The sequence below is a fragment of the Rosa rugosa genome, chromosome 1 (assembly GCF_958449725.1).
Source record: "Rosa rugosa chromosome 1, drRosRugo1.1, whole genome shotgun sequence".
Taxonomy (NCBI): domain Eukaryota; kingdom Viridiplantae; phylum Streptophyta; class Magnoliopsida; order Rosales; family Rosaceae; genus Rosa; species Rosa rugosa.
The window spans coordinates 33,942,906-33,952,478 of NC_084820.1; the positions used below are offsets into that span (position 1 = coordinate 33,942,906).

The following is a 9,573-nucleotide window of genomic DNA, read 5'->3' on the forward strand; positions in this document are numbered from 1 at the left end:
AAATAGTTTATATCTTTTGTCTTTGAATTGATCCAAATTAGAATTTGAAATCACTTTGTATCTGGTTTGTTGTTTCCTTTAGTCATTAGAGTTTTTGGAAGACATAGATTAATAGAATCTGACTTGAGAAGAGTCAAGAACCAAGTAGGAAACATATGCAGTTTTAAAGTTGAATTTAGAAAGCCTTCACTCATCTTTTAAAGCCTTGTTGAAAGTGTGGTTTCTTTTCTTTGACACTTTAGAATGTCTATTTTCAGTACTGAAAGTTTTACACAAATTGGAGTTTTAGAAAGTACATTAAAACAGAAGAGGTTAGCACACAGTAGCAGTTTCTGCAGAAAAACGTGGGACTGTAGCTGAACTTTAAAAATTCATAACTAATTCTAGAAAAATTGTTTTCAGGCGATTCAAATTTCAAGAGTTTCTTTAGGATGTCAGCTACAAATCGTTAGAATACCATGAAAACATATTTTGAACAGATTTGTACAGTTTTTAAAGTTAATGTGACTGGGTCAGAAAACTGCAGTATTTCAGTTTGTCAAGTAAAAACCTGTTTTGGTCAAAATAACTCACTGCTAAGATTTTCATAGTATGTTAGCTGAGTTTTGCTTTAATTCTTTGTGTGTGGAACTAATGAATTCTATTCTTGCAATAGGAACTTGTTTTCATCCGGATACTTAACGTGAAAATCGATCGAGGTAGGGGAAAAACTTGGGGAGCCTCTATATTTGCATTGGATGGTTGTTTACATGATTGTATGCATTTATGTTCTCTGTTTCTGCTTGTTTGGCATGGCTGAATAGTGAATACACTTATATATTCAAAGTATTTGATGCATCAATAAGACATGAAGTATAAGGGTGGTGATGGTAATGTGAATATGCTATTGGAATAAGCATGTTGGTTTATCTTTTGCGTAGTTGAGTCTATAACCTCAGCAGGTACCAGATCCCAGGTATGCCCACTTGTTAATGTGCACTTAGTATAGGATATTGAAAGGGTAATTCGGGACTGGCAAAAGGGGAATGGACAAGATGACTAGCAAAAGAGGGTTAAGGGGATTGATTTTGGATGGGGGTTAGTTCACATTGTTGAATACGCTGAGTCACCTTCGTGGTAAATACATGGTATGGGACATGTAGGCTCGGTTTATTTTGCAATGTGGGTTAATTATCGGGAATAGATAGTAGTTGCATCCATTCATTATTGCTATTCTAACTATGATTTTCAAAGAGGTTTATTTCTCCTACAGGGCAATGTATGCTCACCCCTTTTTATCATTTTGCAGGTGACAAATAAATGAGTTTGAAGTTATTTTACTGCAAGGGTGTTTTTAATAATGTTATATACATGTGTGTTATTGCTAATCATGCCTGGGTTCCTAGGCAAGAACTTGGAATATAGTTGTCTTTTTGTTGTAACTGTTGGTGTAAACCCCTCTTGTAATAAAGGTTGTGTTTCAATTTTGGAAACTTGTCTAGTGTCGTTCTTTTCCAATTATTCATATTTCGATTTCGGAAATTTATTTCCATGATTGGAGTATGTGTTGCATCTCAAAAAGAAAAAAAATTTGGGATGTGACAATAAGAGTGTTGAGAGGACAAGATCCACCATTCTCAAATCAGGATCTCGGGATGATGAAGAAATACCATAAGATTTATTCAGCATTGGCCACTTATGGCTTAACTGAGGAAGAAAACGCGATGATGAAAATGTTGGAAAAGGATCTATCTTCAGAATCATACCTCATCAATGGGGATTCCAGCATCGGCTTAAAGATTAGTTTTCAAGCAATGATAGAGAACTTTAAGCTGGAAGCCAACATCGATAACTTGCCCATTTCAGATTCTGACCTTGCTTACCTTCGTACTTACCTACCATAAACAACATCTGACGGCTGAGATGTATTGTTTCACGGCCGCCGAGAGCAAATTGTTGGACAACTTGTCCAAATACCTACGAGCACGAGAAATTGAATGGTCAGCTGAGACAAAAAAGGTAGCCACTAAGCTAACATCTGGAGCTATAGAAGAATTAAAGAAAGAGCAAGCCAGTCTCACTCAGCAGAATAAGGGTAGACGGTACTGCCACGAACAATGGCAAGTAGGATGATTTTGGAGACGATGGTGATGAGGATGTCGACTATGGTGAAGAAGAAGAACAAGGTGATTATGATAATGAAAATAGAATTGACTATGATATAGGAGACAATACAACTTTTGATATAGAAACCTTATCCCCATTTTACAAAGGCGAGGTCGCCTTTGGAAAGTGAGAAGGTAATACAATGGACGTCAACATGGTTTATGTCCTACTTTCAGAGCTCAAAGCTCAACTAGGTTAGTCTAATGAACCGATCAGTGATTTTGTTGCCGATCAACAACCTCGATTTGAGATTGATGAAGTCGATGCCCAGTTGAAAGATGAGGAAGGTCGTGTGGTACTAACCAAACCGACGGCCAAAATGGCTCAGCATTTGAAGTCGCTAGACATCACGGTTTACATAGAAGGATATCCGATAACGAAAGTTTTGGTAGATAAGGGCACAAAGGTTAATGTATTGCCTACAGCCGTTATGAAGAAATTACGCAGAACCGAATCAAATTTGCTCCCTTCAGACATTATAGTGAGAAACTTCTCTAGAGGTAAGAGTAGGCCAAGAGGTATCCTTCCACTCGATGTCATAGTGGGGGAAAAGACAAACATGACAGCTTTCTTTGTGGTCGACTCATCCGCTCATTATAATGCATTACTTGGCTGCGATTGGATTCATCAGAATATGTGTGTACCTTCTTCCCTACATTAAGTGTTGATCTACCCAAAATTGAGGTAATTCAAGCAGAAAATAACCCATTTCAGGCATCCACTAATGTGGTGAAAGCAAGGTTTTATGAAAATGACATTGGATATTTTACATTCAGTTGACGAGATAAGAAGGGCCGACCTACCCAAGTTATGGCCCAGGATATTGTCAACCTAGGGGGTGACGACGTCATGGAAGAAGCAGAGCGTCCAACCCTGGTTGACCTATTCAAGCAAAATATCAATGTCTAGAGACCTTAAAGGAAGGCCGCAGTCCAATCTATTTTAGAACGTTTGCTGGCTTATTGGACCGACAAAACTGCCAGGTCTAACTCGGCCATCAACTTGATGGAATATATTACAGAACAACCGGAAGAAAAAGAACTACAGTTAGAAGATATCGGCCCAGCCCCGGTCGAGTTAGAAGATATTGAAGCCAATTCCCTATATTTACAGCAATCTGTAAAATTTTAGGAAATAATTATGGAATTTGTAAAATAGAGAATCTGTTGGAGTTAGAGCAGAATTTTTTTTGGAGATTTTAATTTTTGCTTCCCTATAATAGAGAAATTATAGGAAACTGTTGGAGATGCTCTAATAGTTTTTTATATTCTAAAATTTCGCTAAAATATTTGCTGTGTTTTTTGTCAATATATAACTTACTTTTTCTTTCTTCTCTGTCTCTCATCGTGTATGTTCTCCATACACTCCCATTCAGAGATCCCATAATGCATATTAGTTGGAACTACTTTGTAAAGAACATAAATTGAGGGAAGCACTTTTTAGTTTTTACAAACAGTTTACCAAACACTTAACTGTTTTTCATTCTCACAGCACTTTCGAAAAATAGATTACCAAACACTCAACTGTTTTTCATTCTCACAGGACTTTCGAAAAATAAATTACCAAACACTCAACTGTTTTTCCACACAATAGAAACAAAAGTAATTATGGCCTCAACAGAACCAAAAGCGCTTATGCTCACAATACAGCAATGTCAAAAACTGGGTCTTAATCTTCCCATGAGAACCAATCCATACCAACACCTAGTACCTTTGGAGGTACTTTAGCCTTCCCTGTTACATGAAAAGGATAAATTGAATAAGAGTGGGTTGTCCATCAAATGTGTCTTGCAAGATTTATAAAAAATTTCAGGGAGACTTTAACAACCTCTTCTTCTCAATTTGAGATGACAGAAAGATGAGATCCTCAACTTCCAGGTCATTAAGATTCTTTCTAGACCAAAACCCAACCAGAAGGAAGGACACAAGAGTTAACACATATTCTGGCAATAAGAAAATCATGAGCCCGAGATAATCAATATAAACGAGATAACCAAAGATTTGTCCACAATAGTGACTAGTGAGCATCATGAGACCACAACTTGTGCTACAATCATCAGATCAACAAAAAAACATTGACCCCTTACCATTTCTTCACTAACAAATATACAACAATATATAGAGTCAATTATACAACAAGTCTCCTCACACTACTCTGAAGTGGCAAGAGCTGAATGCAACACGTCTTCGAGATACTTCTCAGCAGCAGCATACTGTCTTTTCTTGTCCTCAATTGCTAAAGCAGCCAAAGCTTTATCCTGCAGATATTCATAGTTACAATTTGCAATCTTTCTAGGAACAAAACAAAATTTGACCCTATAACTAAAGTAGAAAGGTACCGGAGGCAAGTCTTGGTAGCTTCGCAAAGTATCAAGAACAGGTTTTGTCTTCTTCTCTAATTCCTTCCGGTGCTCAGCCAATTCAACCAATACCCCATGGCTAATCTCTGGGGTATAGCCCACACGGGTAAGAGTAGTCTGTCCAAGCAGTTCAAATCACACTCTTATTCAAAACCGATAAAAAACATTTAGGTTACAATTTTAACTGGATATAGCTAACCACCCCAAAGTATATACTGGTTGTACAACTGGGATGAATATGTATATTCCTGCAACTTCGGTACAAGAATGGCAGTAAGCTAGTAAATAGAATGATCACGGTTTATCAATTATCAATAAATTTATTACCATCTACCAGGTAAAAATTTAGTTTTCCTGATACATGTCATAAACTCACGGATTTCCTATCACCTTGTTTGATAGCAAATAAACAATGATAATCTTTGGTAAACTAAGATACTCTAGCATACAAGGTTTCCGGACAATAATACTGATTGAGGACCAAAGAAATCTTTGAAGCACATATAAATTTCAGTTTCACCCCCATTCTTTTCATTCCTCCAATCACCCAAAAGATAGGAATGCCCTGTTAAACTGCGACACTGAATCCTCCATATTTCCAAAAATCACCATTCACAAAAATCCAAACTTAGTACACCACTGCTTACTCTCTGCAAGAGGAATCATATACACATATCGAAATATATATCTTTATAGACACATACGTAAGTTATATGCAAATCTACTCTAATATATAAATACAATGTTGTAGAAACATAAGACCACTAGGAAGTTGAACAAGGAGTTGTGAGGCAGGACCAATAAAGCAGTCTTGATTGTAGAAAGAAAAGGGATTTAGAGTAAGGGAAATTAAGAAAGGGATAGGGCTACTAGCATCACACCAGTAGGGTTTCTAGGCATCACACCCAGAGGTTTTAGGCATCACACCTAAGATTAGGTTGCATGACACAAACCTGGAGAGAAGCAAAAGCTTTCAATTTTACTAATCTCAATCTGAAAATAAAAGACTACAAAGGCCTCTATATATAGGGAGGCTAAGATAATTCTAGAATAACTAGGAATATCCTTAAAGAATCCTAAAGAAATAATCCTAATAATTATAAGAATCCAAATAATAAAAGCCTAGATTTATTTGAACTACTTTCCAAATCCTGACTTAAAATATTCCGCTTGTATTCTTCATCAAGTTGACAGCAATATATACTCATCTTTTCTTTATGAGAACATGATTTATTGAGAGCACAGTCAATGAACAAGAGTCCATAGAAACACACGAGAACACAAGCCATGAACCAGAATACTAAACCAACTGAAAACCTCACTAGAACCAGAATCCTATCTGAAAAAAAACTGCCAGTTCAACAAGATAACAGAAAAAGTAGACTCCATAAATTCCGATGAAGTAGCTGCCCAAAAAGAAGCCCCAAAACAGTGTTTGCCAGAGAATATCCATCTCCTTGCCTTTTACATCATCAAAGACCCTTCTATTATATTATGCACTTTACCCAAAATTGGTCATCAACGCACATCTCCCTAAATCTACACGTTTCTGTTCTTCAGAAAATGTATACGCAACTACAAAAATGTGCCATGATGGCCATCCTGACACCCATACATACTAAAATGTAACATGTATACACTGGCTTCTGAAATTAATGTTTGCATATCAGTTCTTCATTGTTATTTTTCATAACACTAGGTTTGCTACCTGTTTATGATTTGCTACTTTGCTACCACAGTAACTCATTTTTATATTGTCAATTTTTGTTAATTTAATTGGCTGGCTCACAAGTTGCCCTTATAACTGCATTTGTTTAAGAAATGTACTAAATGTTGGCCAGACCAAATATAGGATTGCTTTATATAATCCCTAATACCATGTCATACTCTAAATTAGATGGCTCTAAGGTTCTAAGGTTTTGAGCTTTCATATTGTATTAGTTCTATACTCATAAGTGCTGATGCCCAATTGAATCAACCACATGTTTGTATAGGAGGCAAGAGGAACGGACAGACTCCAGGGATTCAATTGGGTTTGGTGCAATCAGTCTGGTTGTATGATTGGTACCATACTCCTATTAATTACCCAGATTATTATATAACTGCAGTAACTTTACCATCTCCTTAGTCTATTTCATGCAACTTCCTGTTGCTTTTACAAGCAAAACTGACATAAAGAGCCAACACACCTACTAACACTCCTACAGTTCTGTCCACATTGTATGTTACATGTTGATGACCCATAGAATGGTGCCAACAGCAGAGATTACAGTAGCAAAACATCATTGGATCATGTACTAACTACTTTGTTCTAATTTATTTTGTCTTCCTGACAAATCAAGTTTCATATCCAATTATCAATTTTGGACTTAAATATTTTGTTAAGTTTAATTTAATTTTTTTTTTTCCGGAAACTTGAATATTAACGAAGGTTAAGTACCTTATAGTTGGCAGTCTGTAGATTGTATTGCTTCTCCTTGCCCACCATCACCCCCAAATTGGTCTTCCAATAATCAATGTGCGCTTCACATTGGCCTACATCATCTTCTAGTTGGCCGAGTGTTCTACAAACATTAGAAAACTGAATACATTGAGCAAAACGCCAGATTCAAATTCACACCAACAATTTCACATTATGTTGCTGCAAACAAAATGTTACCTTTTCAAATAAGTTAACCTGGCAATAGCCTTTCGAGTATAATCAAGAAGAACTTTGGACTCCTTTTGGGCTTTAGCCCTCTTCTCCTCCACGCCAGTCTTCCTCAAAGATATATCCCCCATGGCCACAAGAAAACTAAAACCGAAATGTCATGATTCAGCCGAGTATACAATGAAGACAATTAGGGTTATGTGAGAAAGCAACGCACCTGCTTAGCTCAGTATCTCTGATATTCAATAAATTGGCGACATTGGCCAAGACGTGAGCAGAAGAAACCACATTGGACGGCAAACCCTCCTGTGCTAACCCCACACTCTCCAAGATCTCCCGAATCCTGGCAGCTTGGGAGCGGTACTCGGAGGCTTTGAGGCGGAAATCGGAGGCGAGGATCTTGGAGGCTTGAGTCTGGGACTGGGAAAGAGTGGCAAGGTTGCGTAAATATGCCACGGAACGAGGGGTGTATTCGAAATCGGGGACTTGTTTGCCGGCTTGGGAGAATTCCTGAGCCAGCCATTGCTTCACCTCTCCGATTCGAGACGCGTCCGTCCCCTTCGACGACGCCGTTTCGTTCACTGACGACGAATCGCTCATCGTACGCGAGAGTTTGTTGCCGGCTTTTGTAAATTTGATTTTTCGATGCAGATTTGAATGTTTTTCGGAATTCAAAGCCCGGCTTTGGCTTTTGCACGCGAAATGAACTGGGGAACGGCTTTTTCTTTGTTTTTTTACTACACGTGGAACGTTTTTTTCTTACTAGCTCAAAAAACTAGAATGGTGATTCTATTCAGACCTCTTAATTTGCTCTTTAAACCTTCCTCTCAATTTTTTTTCATCAAACTTCCTAATTTACCCTCATTCTTATTTTTAACATTTTCAGTTTTCCTTCAACTGACTCTGGAAATTGACTATCTCGATCATCATCTCCAACCTATCTCTTCATTGCATGGTCTTCTGCAAGTCTAATCAACAGATGCTAGGACTCTTAACCTTATTTTAAAAATGTCCATCATATTTCTTGATCGACATGTGTAATCTTTTTAATTGGGTTTAGGGTCTTTCAAATATGAAACTGGACTTACAATCAATATAAGTTTTTTGATAATGTTCTCACTGACCGAATTCATGTTTTCGAATTAAAAGATAAATTATGATTGAGATTAAAATCTCCACAAACACATATATATTCATCTCCACCATTTGATTGGCTAGCCAAGACTTGCCGTGAAGCGGCTGCGATTTGGTGGGTTAACACCTTGATGGGGAGAGTTTCTATTGGAAGTGAATTCCGATGGCAGTGCCGCAGTGGTCATAGATAAGTGAGGGACCCTTTGACCTGAGTTTGTGAAACTCATAGGCCATGTGAGAAATTGAATAAGAACAAGGAAAAGGCCTTGGTTGGTTTGAATATGAGAAACTGAGATTGTTTTGAGTTTCTGGGGATTAGGGAGAGGATCAATTATAACTGTAGTAGGTGGAGCATTTGAAATGAATGAACATAGACTTCTCAGGTACAGAGTTGCAACATTTTTTTATAAATTTTGTTTAAAGGGGTAAAATTGTGATTAAAATTTTACAAAAAATAAGGGAGGTCTAAAAAGCAAATTAAGAGGTCTAACTAGAACCACTCAAACTAGAATAAGGTAGTAGTCGTCTATAAGTGTTGTAGATGAACTCTACACTAATAATTTTTAGGGGAAATGATCATTACCCAATTTTAGCTTAAAAATTGTCCACTTACCCAAACACTCTAAGAGATTATTTCCCTATTACCCAATTAAGTATTTTTTTATTCTTTTTTATTTATTTTTGGGATAATTTTTCCCTCTCCTTCTTTGTCACATAGAGAGAGAAGTGATAGGAGACCTTGCCAGACTCCGGTGACCAGTGGTCGGCCGTCGACTCCGGTGACGGGACTCCGGCGACCGGTGACCGGAATCCCGAATCCGGCGACCGGTGACCGGAATCTTGAATCCGGCTACCGGGACTGGCATCTTGAATCCGGCTACCGGGACCGGTGACGTGATTCCGGCGTCTGATTTTATTACCCCCCAATAATACCCAGTAATCATATTATTGCCCCCCAATAATCATATTATTGCTCCTCAATAACAAGTTTATTGGGGATCAATAATTAGTGAAAAATGAAGATGTTTTGAATTTTGAAAGCTTTCGGAGGTTTATCCAAATAAATAATTTTATTATTGCCCCCCAATAATCTTATTATTGCCCTAATAAACATTTTATTGCCCCCCAGTAATCTTTTTATTGCCCCCCAGTAATTTTTTTATTTGTTTTGTTTCGGGTTTTCACGGAGGCGGTGAAAACAGACCGACACCTCCATCCTGGAACACTTCAGAGAGATAGAAACAGAAGAAGATTATCTCATTCTCAAAAAAAAAAAAAAAAAAAA

The 9,573-nt window shown here is 37.5% G+C and overlaps 1 protein-coding gene across 1 annotated transcript; it reads right to left on the bottom strand.

Annotated features, from left to right (window-relative positions):
* Positions 1 to 4,092: 4,092 nt before the first annotated feature.
* Positions 4,093 to 7,871, bottom strand: LOC133724723 (AUGMIN subunit 1). The gene is made up of 5 exons (XM_062151550.1): positions 7,372 to 7,871; positions 7,164 to 7,298; positions 6,945 to 7,068; positions 4,484 to 4,621; positions 4,093 to 4,402 (listed from the first exon to the last, which is right to left on the bottom strand). The coding sequence occupies exons 1-5, from the start codon at positions 7,752 to 7,754 to the stop codon at positions 4,295 to 4,297; spliced, it is 888 nt and encodes a 295-aa protein (XP_062007534.1). The 5' UTR covers positions 7,755 to 7,871; the 3' UTR covers positions 4,093 to 4,294.
* Between the last annotated feature and the right edge of the window lie 1,702 nt (positions 7,872 to 9,573).